Consider the following 19,211-nt stretch of genomic DNA (forward strand, 5'->3'; position numbering starts at 1 on the left):
CACGTTTTGCATTTCTGTCCCTCAAGCAACTCCAGACACAAGGTAAATGCTTGTTGAATGAATCAGAGTGCACACAAAACATGGAGGGAAGAGTTGTGTGTGTGTGTGTGTGGGGGGGGGGGGGGCTACAAGAGGGAATATGCCCAATGGGGGCAAGTCTCCCTGAGCCTCACAAGGTGAGGCATTTTCATCCCAGCATGGTGTGGGGAGGGCCCCAGATAGGGCTCACTATACCCGGAATGTCCCAGGGATGTGCAGGTGCCCAGGATGGGGAAATGGATGGATGGCTCCGGTGCTGATGCAGGAGGTTTGAAGCATCTTGTGGTGGAAAAAGAAAGCTACAGAGTAGCCCTGGGATCAGAAAAGAAAGACAGGCAGAAAGTTGCCAGGGAGGGAGATTTGAACTTCATTTTGTGGGCACTGCTGAGAGAACATGGTGAAATTCTCTGCCCAGCACCATTATCAGAGGCGATGAGGAATGAGGACTAAGCGGAAGAGGGCTGGAACAGGAACCGTCACCTCAGGGTGCATTCGGATCTGAGGTGATAAAGGTGAAAGCTGAAAAGGTAAGGGAAGCAAAGCCACAGACAGAGGTGGTTGAGAAAAGAGTGAGGCAGGCCAGGTAAGGGCGGGCTGACCCCAAGAGGGGTCAGATGCCTCAGCAGTCCAGGGAGAAGCAAGGCCGCTTGTTTAGGGGAGTGAAGTTGGGGTAATGGGGGAGCCAGGGATGAATGGGGTGAGTTGCAGGCAATCCGGGAACAAGTATCATTGTCTTACATTATAATTTATGTTTTGCTTAGGCATTCATGCTCACTTACAGGACTTGTTACCTGATAACTTTGATGGGGAGACCCGTGAGTCCTGAGCGGATGCTGCTGAGCCATTGGTCACCTGCTAGCTCTCCCACTCCACATGTTCACTACCTGTGACAGTCAATGACCAGTGCCTGCCGGTGCTTACAGGTTACATTTGGAACATGTTCACTGAGGGTTTATCTACAACATTTTGTAAGTAAGGACCCCCTCAAATAGCAATTTTGGAGTTTTATGAAAATAAAACCCTAAAACTTATCCTGCCACCTATAACAACACTTCCTGGCTAAGGCTACTCCCGCCTTCCTTCCTCCCATACTGACTTCACACATCTTAATTGTTTAACAAGGAGCAAGAAAGCCACACACCCCGGGCTGTTTTGTCATGTTGTCTTCATCCAGGGACTGCAGAAACCTTGATTCTAAAGGGAAGAGAAAACAAGTCCACGTCAAAGGAAGTGTCCCAAGTCCTTGGTCCAAGATCACAGCAAAAACCTGAAGACCTAGGAAGCCTTTGTCTTACTCAAATTTTCACTTCCCTGTTTTCAGCCTTGACAGCAAAGAAGAAAATAGAAGTGCAAATGGCATGCAGTCCAAGTGCAAGGTCAAACTGAATTTAAATAGAAATACCCAAGGTGTGAAGTCTGTTTCCAGATTATTGCACACTGTCAGGGAACGGGTATGAAGAAAGGACGCTGTTTGGGACTGTGTTTCTGGGAGTCTTACCTCCAAAATCTGCCACCACAGCATGGCCGTCCTCGTAGAGAAGAATGTTGTGACTGGGAAAGAAGTAGACTTTGCATAAGCTTCATTGAGCTTTTTTCCTCAGACCATCACTTTCTTACCACAAAGATGAAATGTGCTAACTCTGATGCTCTTGTTGTTGATTCAGAAAAGGGATTTGCAAAATGTGGTCATGTTCTAGCTCCTACTGACAGTGTGAAGAATTTCTGCTTCCAGCTGGGCAGTGCTGGCACACCTTTAATCCCAGTACTCAGGAGGCAGAACCAGGCAGATCTCTGTGAGTTCGAGGCCAGCCTGGTCTACAGAATGAGATCCAGGGCAGGCACAAAAACTACACAGAGAAACCCTATCTTGAAAAACAAACAAACAAAAAAAGAATTCCTGCTTCCAAGAACCCTCTAAGCTTGTCAATAGGCCTTGTTAGTTGATGTACAGTTCCTCAGCTCACAGAGCCCTGTTTGAAAATGCAGCTCTAGGCATGGAATGTGCTAGACTTGGAACTGGCATGCAGTGAATGTGTTCTAAGAACAGTCATCTGAGCTAGAACCTTGGGATCCATGTGATGGAAGGACACGATTAGACCCTGCACATTATCCTCTGACCTTCACATGTGCTTTGTGACCTGTGTGTGTGCTCACCCCCAGAGTCCCTCACTAAATACATGAAAAATAGGTTTTTATAAGAAAGAAAGATATGGAAGATATCCTGGACCTGAGATACCATTTTAACACAACAGAGTACATTTAAGGCTTGTTAAATGATGTCAGCTATACTCCAGTTTAAAAAGTGAGCAAGGCACTAAAACCACTGTTACAGAACTCCATAAGATCAGGAGACCATCAGAGAGTATTTGAAATGTTTTTAGTGTAAGATAAAAGGGAACCATGTGAGGACGATGCACATGTCAATCAATCAGCTTGGCTATTGTCATCATTTCTGTGTACAAATGAGATGTCTGTAAATAACTATAGATACCAGCATCACACAATACTCTGTAAATATGTACATTTGGGGTTTTGTCAATTTTGTCTCCATAGTACTGAGAAAAGTATCCATTTTGTGAGATAGATCAAAGTTAGGGCAGTCCAGGGAGGTCATCCCTCCCACACACAGATCTGTCTTGTGGAACAACTTATGGAGAAGCACATAGTGATACACACTGTTCTTGAGGACCATACTTGCCTTTTAACTTTTAATCAGTTATCATGTGGTGCTCAATCCAACTGATATATCTACAACACCCCCCCCCCCACACACACACACCTAAGGCTCAGGTGTCATAGCAGAAGAAGAGACAGAGGACCTCGAAACTGCTTCTCCTAGAAATGCCAGAGAGGCTCCATTCGTGAAGCCCTGTCAACATGGCTGCCTAACCAATACCTCAACAAGGGCTGCAATTTTGGTGTAGGAACCGAATGTTCAGTCTGTGTTTGGCTCATGCAGGAGGATTTCCAAGTCAGAAGGTAGGTATCTTGGGTTTGGTACTCAGTAAGAAAAGCATGATCCTCATTGATTTATGGGATGCTTCCTGAAGCTCCCTTGGCTTTGCAAGATTACTCTAGAAAGCCTTTTGTATTGTGAATGAACTTGGAGAATACATAATACATTTTATAAATGCCAAAATTTAATGTGTGTTCAAAGTGACTTCAGCTGAGATGGCAGAGCATAGGAATATTTGAGCATGTCAAAGCAGGCAAGTCTGGGATGCTATTTTCAGCCCCAAATTACACATTGGTAGGTGTGATGAGGACAATGCTATTATAACCAAGAAATCTCAGACCAATAGGAAGATCCCATGTAGATACAGGCTCATTCGAAGAGCTGCACAGCCCACGGCCTGTCAAGGGAGTGTGGGTGTTAAATTTCACCTAGAACACTTAAATATATGTTGAACAAAGTTGTACCAGCCACAGTAAAATCATGGTTAGCCCCTGCCAATTACTTTATTGTTAATTCCAATTAGTGAGTAAGAAGAACAATTGAAGCCTTGTCTTTAATAGCACAAACTTTCCTGGAAAGTTTTACAAATGGAGCTATTCTAGGTAACTGCATGGAAAGACCATGGAACTTTTGTATGACTCTCCGATATAAGCCTTGATGCAATGCTTCAGAACCCAAACCAAGACTCTTGAGCACTGGATCCTCACAATTTATTTGTCTCTACTTCTTGTCATATAAATATATGTTACTAAGAATAATTACACTAGCTAGCTAGACTTGTGGTGGAATTGGTTAAAAAACCTTCTCAGCCGGGCGGTAGTGGTGCACGCCTTTAATCCCAGCACTCGGGAGGCAGAGCCAGGTGGATCTGTGTGAGTTCGAGGCCAGCCTGGACTACCAAGTGAGTTCCTGGAAAGGCGCAAAGCTACACAGAGAAACCCTGTCTCGAAAAACCAAAAAAAAAAAAAAAAAAAAAAAAAAAACCTTCTCTATGAAAGAAACATAATGCTTGACTGGTAACACCAGCCTCGGGGTTGTGTATGCCCAGGGAAGAATTTGGCCTCTAGTCTGCTTGGTGGATAATGGTGTGTGTGTGTGTGGGGGGGGGGGGTGTCTGAAGGCAATGATTAAATCTTGGTCAATTGATGACCTTCTAGCATCTTTACTATATTGTTTTATATACAAAAATGTTTAATACATGTTTATTGGACGAATAAGCTGTTGTGGAATAATCTTTTTGTACACTGTGAAGATGTGACACTTGGATTGGTTTAATAAAAAGCTGAATGGTCAATAGCTTGGCAGGATTTTTTGGGACAGAAGGAGGAGGAGGTTGCCAGCCAGACATAGAGGAAGTTGGATGTTTAGGAGGAGAGGTAACAGCCTTGAGCCACATGGAAGGATGTAAATAAATAGAAATGGGTTAATTTAAGTTATAAGAGCTAGTTAGAAACAAGCCTAAGCTATTGGTCAAGCTTTCATAATTAATAAGAAGTCTCTGTGTCATTATTTGGGAGCTGTATGGTGGGAAGGAGAAAAATCTACAATAAGCACAGTCACTGACACTGAAGATAGACTTTATCACTACAGAGGATAACCACCACAATTTGGTAGCATAAAGGTCATACCCTGGGATAATTCAGTACTTGCTAAATAATACTTATCACTCTGCAAAGGAATACTTAAGATCCAGAGAATGCTGAGGTGTATAGAGAGTAGGGATGATCTAGCTTAGTTCTTACAGAAAGGGTGGAAAGCTCAGAATTTTAGTGTATCAACACAGCCTGGAGAGCTGCAGAGTGTGAACTTAGATTTCATTTTCTTTAGGTTATCGTCTCAGATGTTAGACTAGTCCCTGAGTGGTCAGTGAGTGCATGTTTTATACGTCATGCCTATGTGCTTCCCCACAGCGTGGCGTTTGCTTTCTGTTAGCGTGCCACTCTAGAAGGTGCAAAGTGTACATGTTATGGATTTCATCTTCATGGAATTTATAATCTGCTAATGAAAACAAAGATGAATGTTTTCAAAGAAAACAGTGTGGGTTAAGAAAAGGTTCAGCTTTGAAGGAGGCTTTGAAGAGCAGTCCACTATTACATCTACAGCTATGCGGTGAGATTTTGTCACAGGCAGGCTGAGGCTGGGTGCATACTGTAGTCAGGACACAAGGCAGGAAGAGCCTAAGAGAGGACACTGAATCTTGGGAAGATCTTGGCAAAGGCGAGAGTTGTGTGTGTGAGAGGAATTATAAAAGTAGACATACTAAACCAAAGAACACATACTAGAAAAAAATGGGATATTTGCATAAAATAGGATTGATTTGTGAGGATCAGAGAGGGCGTCTGAATGGCCAATAACAGCAGCCCCAGGGTTGAGTATGCCCAGAGAAGAATGTACATTAAAACCTGAAGCCAGCCAGGGCCCCAGAGTTGCCGTCACTGTCAGTAAGAGGCTGACTTCATCTGCAAGGTGCAATAAACTGTAAGATTTTAGTAGTTTGTACACTGTGGGAATCGGAGGCAGTAACAGGAAGGAAATACAGTGAGAAATGGGCAAGTGCTTCCTGAAGGGATTTAGCAGGCGCGAGGGTGGCCAACACCGTGCCAGCAGTTTTTACCTTACACTTCTCCCATGTTCCCTCTAAACCATTAGACTAGATTCCTAAAGCTAGCTGCTAAGGTCTATTCTCTTATTTGGCCACTTCCTCCTCCTGAGGCTGACCATGAAGGTCCAGCTGCCAAAGTATTGAAGTCCAGCAATCAAAGCTCCTTTTTGGATACCATAATTAACATGCCCAAGCAAAATTAACCAATTCTTCCTAACACAGGATTCTCCTTTTCTCTTTATAAACCACCATTTGTCTAAGGGTCATGTCTGTTTCCTCTCTATCTAGAGGCAGTCCCTTGTCCCTCTGGGGCAAATATCCCTCCCCTCCCTTTTCTCTTCTCCCTCGTCTGAGATCTCATGCTTTGCTTCTTATTCCCTGCCCTTTGTCCCTGTGGTGCAAATAAATCTCCCTTGTGCTGAGATCTTGGTCTTGGGGTGTGTTGTTCGGACTTTGAGGTCCTTTCACTAGCAAAGAGCTCCTGTGGGAAAGCACCTATTGTTCTCAATAGTCATACTGGAGTCCATTAGGAATCTTTGCTGCAGGTGAGAAACAGACAGAGGACCAAATCAGATGCCCCACATCTCTACTGCTAAGAGGTGGAACTAGCAGTCAAAGTTCAGTTTTCAAAGTTAACCAGACCCCAAGGAAGACCCACAAATACACAATTTCAGTAATGAGATGAAGAGCCAATGTGAACCAAGCTAGTGTATCTTTGTACCAGTAGGACTCAGTAGGCATAGACCTGCCCTCCTCCTCCCCAGAGCTGTGCTGAAGTCAAGGCTCTATAAGGAATATGCAGATAGACGAAAACCAGTGGCCACAAACAAAGGCCTGGGAAGGTAGTCTAACACGGTGTCAGAGCCTGCAAGCTATTGGCAGCATTTGGAGCTAGAAATACAAGACAATGCTGGGAATTCTGGGGTTCCTCCCTCCCCACCCCTGTAGATCACTCGTGAGTCTTAAATACAAAAGCACTTTGTCCAGGATAAAGCCTCATGTGTGCTAGGTAAGGGGTGTCTTTGGAAGTGGGGTGGCATTTACAATAGAACCAATTTTATTGTGGGATATTTTCATCCCCTCTTAGCCCTGGAGTCTCTCTCCATCTCCACTGTCTGATCTTGCAAAGCTGGTGCTTTTGTGACTAGAAGCACGGTTTCAGCTCACCTGAAACGGTCTTTGTTCACCCAGCTACACGGATGCTGTGGTGTCCGGACTTGGCAGCAGCTTTGTTCTCAACGGTGAGGCACACCAAGAGTCAATTGTTTACGTAACACAAGTATTCGTCTCTTTGAAGTGCCTGTTCCTCACAGATTACTCCCCAAAGCTCTTTAACCTCAACAAGGCATACACTTTACAGAATATAAAATATAACCCAGGGCAAGATTTATTCCATCCAACTAAGCCAAGAGTGTAGAATCCATGTTCTGACCTTCACGGCTTTCTAGCTAGAAAAATAGTCTCAGAAAAGAGTAAGCTATCTGCAATTTTGTGTGTGTGTGTGTAGAGAGAGAGAGAGAGAGAGAGAGAGAGAGAGAGAGAGAGAGAGAGAGAGAGAGAGAGAGAGAGAGAGAGAGAGATCTTTTAGGAGTTTTCTCTTTGCCAACAGTGAATAGAAGCTAAATTTTACTGATTTCTTTGCCATAAAGGAAAATTTTCTTCAACCTCAGAACTGAATTAATTTAATGAAGCCATTATGTGAGGATCAGGAGTCTTTTCATTATAATTGCCTGTATTGAAAATTTATCTAAAGTGCTCAAATGATTCATAATCAGTTGGTTATGTGCTGTAGCCCAATGCTAATTGTCACTATTAATCAGACTGGCCTGATTATTAGGCCATTTCCCAATTTTGATTTCCTCCCAGATCTGGACTGAAGTTCATGGCTAGACCTCGAAGGAGAGAGGTGAGTGCTACTCTCACTCCACTACCATTAAGCATTTTTACAAAAGTCATTAAAATGCACAAATATTAATTTAGGTTTTTTTTTCTGAGTTACAAAGCCATGTAATTGCCTGTGTCAGTTGCTACTAACAAACACTGGTTTAAGGGCACCAGAGATAACCTCTCAGTGTCCTTATTTGGAGAGATGACTGCCTGGATGAGTAAACCTAATAACAGTGCAGAGCTTCCCAGACATGCTGCAGGCCAGCTTTCTGAGGTATCCCTGAAGGTGATTAACTCATGATTAAAGAACTGGCAACCAGCAGGCCTGGAAGCATTCCAAGGGTTAAGTCAGTGGAAGCAATTAGGCTTCCATTTCAATCTCATCACACTGTGAAAGTCATTAGTTTACAAACACATCTTCCTGACAAGCCATCATTCACAACCTAAGTCGAGGAATCCTGGTCTGCCCCCAGCCTGCCTGCCTGCCACACCTCTCCTGCCTGCAGTGCATGGAGATGGCTGGGTTTCCTCCAAGTGCAGGCTTCTTACTGGGGCGTCCTACCTCCATGACCTTCAACACAGTCAGTTACGCCATTCCCTACTGAGCGTCGAACTGAATGTCATCTCAGACAGGACCCAAACATCCTGAACCTCTTCCTGGGGCTCAAATGTGATGCAGCACACTGACTACTTACTTTGTAATTCTGTGTCTTTTCTAAAAATTACTTTGGAGTCATCTAGATAAGTTCTTGGCAGCTACATGTGTGTTCTTTTATGGGTTCGTTTTGATCTCTTTGTGCCTCCAATTTGTGGCTCTGATTCCCTTTGTCCCCGTCTCTGCCTCCCTGTTTCTGTGTCGCACCAGCATACACATGCGTGTGCGCGCACACACACACACACACACACACACACGCAGACACACATACACAGACACAAACACACACACATAGACACACACACACACACAGACATAGACACACAGACACACACACACATAGACACACACACGCAGACACATACACAGACACAAACACACACACACATAGACACACACACACACACACACACAGACACACATACACAGACACAAACACACACACATAGACACACACACATAGACACACACACACACACAGACACACATACACAGACACAAACACACACACATAGACACACACACATAGACACACAGACACACACACACAGACACACATACACACACACAAACACACACACATACACACACACACACAGACACACATACACAGACACACATACACAGACACAAACACACACACATAGACACAGACACAGACACAGACACACACACACACACACACACACACACACACACACACACACACACACAAACACACTTTTGTACTTTAATCCCTTAGGCCTTGTAGCTATTTAGACAGTAACTAACATCCAAACCATTCCCTTTAGGGTAGAAGTCCTGGGTTTGATCTCCATTGTAACATGGAAACACATTTAGATTGGGAACTTCCCTGGCAGATATTCATAGATACTGTAAGGTGACTGAGCCATTGGAAAGCCCCTTTGATTTCGGCTGTGTGGTGGTTGAATAAGAAGTGTCCTCTACAGTATCATGTATTTGAACACTTGTTTCCCAGATGATGGCTGTCTGAAGAGGTCATGGGGAGGGACGGCCCTGCTGGAGGAAGTACACTACGGGAGGGGTTATTTCTGAGAGTTCACGCCTCTCTCCCCTTCCAGTTCAGTCCTTCTGCTTCAGGTTTGTGGTTGAAGATGTGAGCGCTCAGCTTCTTGATCCAGCTGCCTGCTGTCAAACCTCTTGCACCATTATGGACTATCCCTTTAAAACCAGAAGCCCAGATAAAGTATCCCTTCATGTGCCTTGTTCATGACACTTTATCACAGCAACAGAAAAGTAACTAATACAGGCTATTCAGAGGAACCTGGTCACAACTGTGTGAGAAACCTTGAGCTCTGCTTCAGAACCAAACAGGGACCTTGTTCCCATTCTTGAATCCCTCCTTGTTTGTTCTTTGGGTCTCACCATTATCTACCCAAAATGGCTCTTACTGTATCTACAAAGTACCCCAGGATTTCTACTGTGTACCCCCATATTCCAGGACTCCTACTGTGTCCAAATAATTCTTTGTTGTTCTTTCGCAAGATAAGTAAAGTTCATGGAAATTCCTTACGATTTTATTTCGCCGGCCGGAGTCCTCTGTTCTTGTCAAGCTCCAGAGAACCAGAGCTTAGGTTTCCCTACTAGTACCTTAAGGACACAGAATGTTACCCTTGCACAGATCATCACTCTGCAACTTCGTGTGAGGGTAGAGCTGACTTAGTCTGAGTTTTGTACCGAACTGACTTAGTCTGGTTTCTGTGAGGGTAGTCTGGTTTTTGTAAGAGTAGAGCTGACTTAGTCTGGTTTCTGTGAAGGTAGAGCTGACACAGTCTGGTTGTTGTGAGGGTAGAGCTGACTTAGTCTGGCTTCATGCAGACTGACTTTGCTGTTTCCCACAGGTTTGCAGGAAGAGCTTATTCACAGCGTGGCAGCCCACGGGTGATCAGGGATGGCAATGCATAGGTCCCAACACAATCACAGTGAGAGAGAAACAGCTTTCCCAAGGCTCAGAATTATGAACTTCTAAACACCAAAAGCCTAATTTCACTCAACTCTTGGAAACCATGGAAACAGAACACTCCAATAAATGCAAAGGATCGCAGAGCCTTGGCTCTTCCTAAAACAAACTTCTGTCTGTAGGTAGAAGTATATTTGAAAGCTTACAGCAAAAGCTCTGGATTTGTCCCAATGCCAGTGGGATTGAAGATATAGATTATGAGATCGGTATCATGCTTCAACCTGCTTTTTGAGGGCAATGTGAAAAAGCACATCCTCTTCACTCAACATTTGCTCAGAACATGGAATACAAATGGGAGAATGTGCTAACTGAGGTAATCTAAGTACCCACAAGTGACCTTGTTGAGAAAAGTCTGTGAGTAAGTTCCCTAGAATCAGCAAACGATTATTCCCATCTTTTAACAAATACAGTTATTTGTCATTTTAATAGAAATTAGTCTTACGGGGATTTTTAGGAACAAAGCTATAAAGTGGGACATTCTTGAATGCTGAAGTAACAGTCAGGGAATTCCACAAATGACAGCTGAGAGTTTCTCACACAAGGTTTCTCTTATATCCATCTGAAATTAAGTCTGGAAGGAGGGATGTTAGAAGACATCACCTTGCCTGCATCTTCTTCATGGTATTCAGCATACTTCAGTGCACTGTGACCATGGATGAAGAGGGACTTCTGATTTCAGGTAAGAGTCTAGGAAACCTAAATTTGGGAGTCATGAGCAGCCAATGAAAGAATCTTTTTGTACAAAGTACATGGGTCACTTTGAAGAATAAAGAAAATGGCTAATAATCAATGGTATCCATTTATGTAAAATGAAAGCTTAGCTAGTCTGGTTACTAAAAGAAAGTTACTATTCCAAAATAATCAAAGAAACTTCTAACTGTGCTCTCTCACTGGGACCAGAACACAATTTTCTCATTTCCTTTCTGAACTCTTAGTTGTAGAAACATTTAAGATATCAACTTTCCTAGAGAAGCACATCTCCAAATTTGAGAGAGAGCCCAGGTGTTCTAGGACAACACATGGGCGGGAATACTGTGTCAAGGTCTCTGCAGCACAAGTGTGACTTAGACAAGCATGTAACACATGCCGCAGATGTATTCGAGAACTGGAAGTTGTCCTAGTTAGCCTTAACTGGCAATTTGGCATGGCCTAGAGACATCTCTACAGGGAGTCCCATTTGAGGGAATTTAAAGATCAACTTGGTCAGTGGTCTTGACTGAGAGAGAGTGTCTTGATTAGTAATTGCTGTACAAGGGCCCAACCCACTGTAGGAGACACAATTTCTTAGGCAGGTAGTCTGGAGTGTACAAAAAAGTAAGCATGAGCTCAAGGAATCTATCAAACACCCTCCATAGGTAGTTCCTGCTGTGCTTCTTTGGTTGTGAATGAGCTCTCTTCTGGTTACAAGTAATGCTTCATTAAATAACAAACCTACCTACCTTCAGGTTCCTGCCCTGAATTTCTTACCTCTACAATGGACTGTGGCCTGGAAATAAAAGCTAAATGAACATTTTCTTCCCTTATGCTGCTTTTGATCAGAGTGTTTTATCACAGCAACAGAATGAAGCCCGAAGAAGAGGTATATTAGAGGTTCTTAGATGATCTTTTGTTCTGAAAAGGAAAACTTACCTTCTCCCTAAGCCTCTAGCAAAGCAACAGACCTTCCCCCTGCTCAGCTGCTCACTGCTATTCCCCAAACCTCATGGACAACAGGACCTCCACCCCATGCTAAGAAGAGACACAGATGCTCAAAAGCTAACTCCTTTGTCTTGTCACTAGAGTCCTCTCAACCATAGCTCAGAATCCAGATCCAAGACAATTCCTTGGCAACTTGCCAAGGACCTTTTGAGTACTTACTTGGCACTCAGGTATAAAGAAGTCTGTCTGTGATATTAAAATTCAGCCCCAAATAGTCACAGGAAAGTGAGGGGTGCGTGTGGGTAAACAAGGTCACAGGAAAGAAATGACAACCTATGGGAAAGACAGTCTTGAGAAGGGAAACTATGTAAGTGTGGCATGGCAGATATCATGTCTACCATATTTCCTGCTGAAGGTCCTTGAAATCCTAAAGTCAGTGTACCCGAGAGAGTAGGAGCCAGATAGATCCCAGAAGGCAGACTGATGGGGAAAGAGACTTTAGTTAGATCAATGTACTTTTCTCATTAAGACGGCCAGCTTTCTGCTATCCCTTCTGCCAGAGTGAAGTATTGTGGTGCGGGAACGTTCAAGCTCCCACAGGAGGTAGACTGCTGTGGTGGGAACCAAGCAACTTTTCCTTCTCTGTCTGGATTATTTGATACTCTTCATAGTTCCAATTGGTCAATTCTGAGGGAAAAAGGAAGCCAATTTACCCTGAAGTATATGAAAGTTTGGGCTCTGCCAGACAAACTCAGATTCTTGGTCCAGATTCCTTCCCTCTGTCTCTGTGTGCTTTTGATATAAATAAAATCTGGATGAATGTTGAGCCCCTAATTCTCCTGCCTGCATATTCTTTAAATTAGCAGAGAAAAAGAACCCATCACTGGGACTCTGGGTGACCACACCATAATAGCATCATACTGCATTAAGCAGAATGTGGCAACGCATAGAGTAGCAGCTGGGAAGCAGTTTCCTGTGCTGAGTGAGGCAGGCCTCGGACTTGGGCAAGCCACTCTAAGTATGCAGGCACAGCCACACTGTCACTGGCCAGCAGAGGCCTTGCTCCTGCACAGCTCGCCCTCTGAGGAGCATCCTCTCACCTCTAGGAAGGGCTCCACAAGTAAAGGTTTTAAGATGTTTTGGTTTCAGGGGAATTTGTATGCAGCTCTTTAAGAACAGGGATTAGGATTTGGGAGGAAATACCATTTGCCTATTGGAGTATTTGACCTGGATGCTTCCCCTTGGTACCTTTATCCCTGCTCAGCAAACAGAGAGAAGCTTAAAGCTTCATTTCTATAAGAACACAGGTTAGAAATGTACTTATTCTCATAGGCTTTCTATCAAGGGCACTTTGAAAATTCAAAAAAGAACGGACAAATCTATGTTTTAAAGACTCACTGAGCCACTCAGTGTTTCTGTGGCTGTCAGGAAGATGTACTGCGGATTTCTTTGCAGACACTAGGCAGTCTGTTCCTGGGGCAGAGGTATTAGTCACAGGGATGTAAGCTGAGGGCTGTGGTAGATGAGGACTGGAGTGTGTGACTGTCCTCTGAATAACACAGGCTCCTTCTTGCTTTATTCTTCCCCTTGCTTACGCTGCCTCCTCCTGTAGCTAGAGTTTTCCTGCCTGGCCCACAGTCAGGACAAACTCTCTGACCTGCCAGTCCCACAACCGCTCAGACCTGACCAAGTAAACACAGAGACTTATATTGGTTTCAAACTGTATGGCCGTGGCAGGCTTCTTGCTAACTGTTCTTACAGCTTAAATTAATCCATTTCTATTAATCTATACCTTGCCACATGGCTTGTGGCTTACCGGTACTTTACATCTTCCTTGTCCTGATGGCGGCTGGCAGTGTCTCCTCACCCAGCTTCCTGTTCTCTCAATTCTCCTCTCTGTTAGTCCCGCCTATACTTCCTGCCTGGCCACTGACCAATCAGTGATTTATTCATTGACCAATCAGCAACACATTTGACATAGAGACCATCCCACAGCATCCTCCAAGTTGGATCCATGTCTATCTTTCCCTTTAAATGAATATTCCCATTTTTCAGAACTCTTCTCAGTGTTTGAGTCTCTTCCTGGCTCTGAGATCATGTCATTTACTACCAGTAAGATGATAAGACCCCAGAAACTAGAGTTAGGAGCTGGGGAAGTTACTGGTGACGAATATATTATTTAAAATTTCTTGTCTGGGGGTGGTGAGATATGATCTTATTTAGCTCAGGATGACCTCAGATTTGCTGTTTACATGAGGATGAACATAAACTCCTGATCCTCCTGCTTGAACATCTGAAGTGCTAGGGTTAAATGCATGTTCCACCATTCCTGCCTCAAAACTTCTTCCTGATACTGGAGGAATATGGGATAAGAAAGAGCGAGGGCCAGGGAAGGTTTTGTGGTGGCTGCATGCTGGGGCAGCTGTCTATAAACTCTTTACAATGGAATTCTGACATTTATTCATATCAAATTGTTGTTTCATGTTTTCTATAAATGTTCACATTTGTGATTTAAACCCTCTAGGATTTAAAACCTTAACCCCCCCCTTCTTCAGTCTTATCTGTATGCTTTCTGTGTGGTCAACATTTCTCCAACAAATATTTGAAGGATAGTTATTTGGCTTTAGTCTATGGGTGCACATTGTAAAAGAGCCAGCTTTCTAAACAATTCACCTTTGCAGTAAAGATAAAAAATGAGTGAAATTCTCTCCACTGTTCTGTGTTAGCCAGACCTCCCATGCCTTTCTTGACCAGTTAATTCCTAACCCTGTCTTAGGAGCAAGCTTAGGGATGGCCTGCTTTTGAAAACCTTCTTTAAGCAATATAATTTCCATCAGTGGATCTGAATTGAATACATGTCACTGTGTTCAATCTTATGTTCAGAAATTATTACATGTTCTTTTTTCGGATCATTTTGTTTTTGTAGGTACCATTGGATAGACATACAAACAATGTAGGACTTATAACCTATTTCCCCAGGTGTATCAAAAACATTTGTAAGCCACTTCGTCCCTGAGTTGGGATCCCTTTGCCCACGTAAAAAGCCTGGCATGAGCCAGTAGGGCATGCTAGTAACTCCAAGTGCTGTGGGAAGCAGAAACAGGAGGATTACCTCTGAGAGCTTGTTCCTCCAGCCCAGCTCCAGGTTTAACAAGAGATCCCATCTCAAACAAATACAGCCAAGAATGATAGAACAGGACCCCCAATACCCTCCTCTCACTTCTGTGAGAATGTGTACACAACTGCACACATATGGGCACACACCACACTGACACACACACACACACACAAACTGATATGTGACTGAGCATTTCAGCCACACATTCCTCTCATAATGGTTTCCTTATATAATCTGCTGCTCATGAAGCTTCGAGATGAAATGAAGTCAGAAGATACTTGTCATTTACTCATGAACAGCTCCTGAGGCCTCATTGTATCACACACAGAGAGAAATGATTAGCTTTCTAATGAAGTCCACAGGCCATGCAGCAGGTGGTAGATATGTGGTATTCCATACTTCCCAGCTCTGCAGAACACTGTGCTCTGAGAGCATTTGGATTTCTTTCTTTTCTTTTTGGATTCAGTTTTGGCTTGTTCATGGTAAGTCTGTTTAACTCCATGGCAATGGTAATAGTAATCTGTAAAGATATGTACATGTCCCCTACAGTGAAGGGGACAGTGAAGACTCTGGTCTCTGGTCTCTAGTGCTAATGGGCTGGGATGCCCTGCCCCAGGCGCCTGAAGTTCAGTTAGAATGTGGTGGCATGCTGACTGTGTCTGGGACCAGACTTGGAAGACTTGGGCTCAAATGTCAGCTCTATTTATTTATTTGTTTTTTGTTTGTTTGTTTTAGCAGATTTGGGGAAATAAATTAATGTATTGAGTTTCAAATTCCTCTTCTTTAGCATGGTTTTAGGTAAAGAATAAATGAAATAATCCCTGAGAACAAAATTTCAACAAGCAAAGCCTGAAGCATAGTGTTTCCTCAGTGAAGAGATAAGCCATGGGAATGAACACCAGAGCTGGAAAATTAATTAGCTGGTTTCTCATAGACAGACTAAGGATGGCAAGCCAAACAGTGAGTGAATCTACAAGGGATGATGAGGAAAATAAGCACGTTCCTGATCTTGCACACAGAAGGCAATTGCTTGACCAGCTTTATACAGTGAGCAGAGAATAAATGATCTGAGGTGGAAATCACCTTCAGAGGTGGAGTCTTCCAGCAAGTGTGCCTACATTTCAGGGTTCCAAACACTAGATGATTCCCTCTTTCCACAGGGTTCAGGCAGTGCTTCCCTTTCCAATTTCAACAGCTCTTTCTTGGTTCTTAATTAAGGGACTGCATGGGCTCCCTTGGAAAGAAAGCACAACTCCTTTAGGACAAAGGCTCTTGTTTCCATTTCTACTTCCAGGTTACCGCCCATTTCCAAGGTTTTGTCAGCATAGACAGAAGCTGATAGAATGCTGGACTTGATGAAGAATGGAGAAGGCATTCCATGTAGGAGTGCCTGGGGTGAAGGCTACAGTGTGACTCCAAATGCCCAGCACAAGTCCCCTTTGAGTACGTGTCCTGTGTCCTTATTCCTGCCAGCTCACCAGTCAATGTCCTTATTATCACCCTTAGCAATAGACTGTGACTTCTGTTGTCTTCCTGAATCTTAACTGTGAATTCATGATTCTCTCTAGTTTAAATTATGGCTTTTAGCATGCTGGCCTGTACTAGAAAGGGAAGAGCATTTAGAAAACCATGATTTAGACTGTGGTCCAGTTCTACTAATAAATATTTTAAGAAGCATTTTGCCTCAAACTGCTCTTTTCCCAGTATGTTATCTCAATTTTTCTTATGTGTGAGAGCCATTTTGTCAGGTTCTTGCAAGGATTGAACAAGAAGTTGTACCCTAAAGATTCTGAAGCACTAGGGAACATGTCTGCTGCATATTTCACACCACTCTCCACATTTGGCTAGGAGCACCTCAGCAGTGGTAATCAACCATTTTTTAACTATTTAAAGATTTAACTACTTAAACCTTCTGGGACTCAGGGCTGATGAAGGTTTGATCCTCTTCTTCTGCACGCTGTCTGAACTGCCTATGCTATAGGGCACAACAGATGGCGGAGCCCTTAGATGTACAGAGACCCTGAAGAAAGAGCCAGCAATTGCCCTTCCACTTAGAAGCAAATACATAACTAGCTCACTATGGGGAGAAGCAAAGTTTATTCAAGATAATAAAAAGCAGATGGAGCTGGTGAGATGCCTCAGCAGGTAAAGGTGATTGCTGCCAAGCCTGGCTACCAGTTCATACCCAGGACCCACGTGGTGGGAAGAAAAAAAAACCTGACTCCTACAAGTTGTCCTATGATAGCCACATGTGTGCTATAGCATGCAAGCATTCACACACACACACACACACACACACACACACACACACACACACACACACAAACACACGGACCAAATAGATGCAATACATTTTTAAAAGAAAAAGCAAAATGATTTTTAAAGGTTTATTTTTATTTTTAATTATTTGTGTGCATATGTGCTTATGAAGAGAGTTGATTGCAACAGCCAGAAGATGGTGTGGAGTCCTTTCAAGCTTGAACTATAAGTGGCTTTGAGTTGCCAGACTTGGGTACTGGGAATTGAACTCAGGTCATCTGTAAGGACAGTATATGTTCTTTGTCACCGACCCATCTCTCCAGTTGCACAAACCACATTTCAGCCTTTTAAGGTGGCAAGTGTATTTGAAATAATTACTTTTTTAAACACTGATAAAAGACATATAGCCAACCTCTAAGTGTTACCCTACATGTTGTCTCTGACCCTTATCACAACCATCCCTGCAAATGACATGTGTAGAAGACTGTCTCAAAGCTGACCTTCCCTTGCAAGTGGGCACTGAGGTTTGTTGAAGCTGTTTTACGACATGGTCTTGAATTTTGGAGGCCATGAGGCTGCTGAGGTGGCCCATCATTGTGTTGTCACTATGTGGGTGATGTAGCTTGTGTGTTAATGCTGAGAGCTCTGAGAGCTTGGCAGGCAGAAAGTGGCTGGAAAACCCCTTGTAAGACCCTTCCAGGTCCTGCCTGTCTTCTGGGCAAAGCAAATGTCACAGAAGACATGGTGGACAAGGAAGGAAAGTCAGCACTTACCCAGGAATCCTTCCAGAACCCTCAGTATTAATTCCTGCCTTTTGTTGAGCAATTAGATGCTTAAGATGGATTACATGAAAGTTTTTGAACATTTTTTAGTACATCAATTTAAGTATCAAAATCTTGAGGTTTTATGCCTCCAAATACATAGGAGTTATTCTACATCATGATAATTTGTAGCTGTAGAGAACTCTACTTTGCTAGTAGTTATGCACATATTTTGTTCATCCATTTGCCCTGTCTATAGGAAATAACTGAAGTGCCTAGCTATTCTAGTTTTTTCCTTTCCTTGTTCTTCCTAAACCCCTCTCCATTTTACCTTATCCTCTTGTGGTGGCTTGAGTGAGAAACCCCCATAGGCTCATATGTTTGACTACTTGGTCCCCAGCTGGTGGAATTGTTTGGAAGGGAGTAGGAGGTACAGTAGTTTAAATGAAAATGGCCCTCATAGGCTCATAGATTTTAATAATTGGTCATCAGGAAGTAGCACTATTTGAAAGGATTAGGAGATCTGGCCGTGTTGAAGGAAGTATGTCAAAGTGGGCTTTGAGGTTTCACAAAAGGCCATTCCAAGTCCAGTGTTTCTCTCTTTCTGCTGCCTGCAGATCCTGATGTGAAACTCACAGTTACTTCTCCAGCACCATGTCTGCCTGCATGCCACCATGCTTCCTGCTATGATGATAAGGGACTAAACCTCTGAAATTGCAAGCAAGTGCCAATTAAATATTTCCCTTTATAAGAGCTGCTATGGTCAAGGTGTCTCTTCACAGCAATAGAACACTGACTAAGAGAGGAGGTGTGACATTTTTAGAGGGGGCATGTCGCTGAGGCTAGGCTTTGGGCTCCCACACGATTCCTGTCATTCCTAGTGCTCCCTCTGCTTCCTGCTTGTGTATGAAGATGTGAGCTCTCAGCTGCAGCTCTAGTCCCCTTTCTCCGTTCCTTCCCTCTACGCTCATAGACTCTAACCCTCCAGAACTGTAAGCTCAACTAAATGCTTTCCTTTATAAGTTGCCTTGGTCATGGCAGCTTCTTAGATGGTTTTATTACAGAAATAAAAAAAAAAGACTAATGATCTCTCTTTGGATACCTCTTACCTTCTATTTGGGAAGATAGTGGCTTACTTTAGTTATACTCTTCTAAGATGTGAACTCTTCAAGAACATGAATGTGCCTTAATCATTTAATTATCAGTATTGTGTTCATTCCAGAAATGTGACCATAGGAAGCAGATGGATTAATATTTTGCTTTTCTCATCTTTTTCCTTTTGATATGCTACTTTACTAATAGGCTATCAAAGTCT

At 43.3% G+C, this 19,211-nt stretch overlaps 1 protein-coding gene across 1 annotated transcript in view; it reads right to left on the reverse strand.

The window, feature by feature from the left end:
* Positions 1-19,211, reverse strand: part of Tnni3k (TNNI3 interacting kinase) — a 268,692-nt gene that overhangs the window by 95,297 nt on the left and 154,184 nt on the right. The window contains exons 18-19 of the mRNA XM_052730298.1: positions 1,538-1,590; positions 1,181-1,233 (exon numbers count right to left, since the gene is read on the reverse strand). Of these exons, the coding sequence (XP_052586258.1) occupies positions 1,181-1,233; positions 1,538-1,590 (106 nt within the window). The remainder of the gene's footprint in view (positions 1-1,180; positions 1,234-1,537; positions 1,591-19,211) is intronic.

This window comes from Peromyscus californicus, unplaced genomic scaffold (assembly GCF_007827085.1).
Source record: "Peromyscus californicus insignis strain IS unplaced genomic scaffold, ASM782708v3 Scaffold_9__1_contigs__length_137607984, whole genome shotgun sequence".
NCBI classification, from domain to species: Eukaryota; Metazoa; Chordata; class Mammalia; order Rodentia; family Cricetidae; genus Peromyscus; species Peromyscus californicus.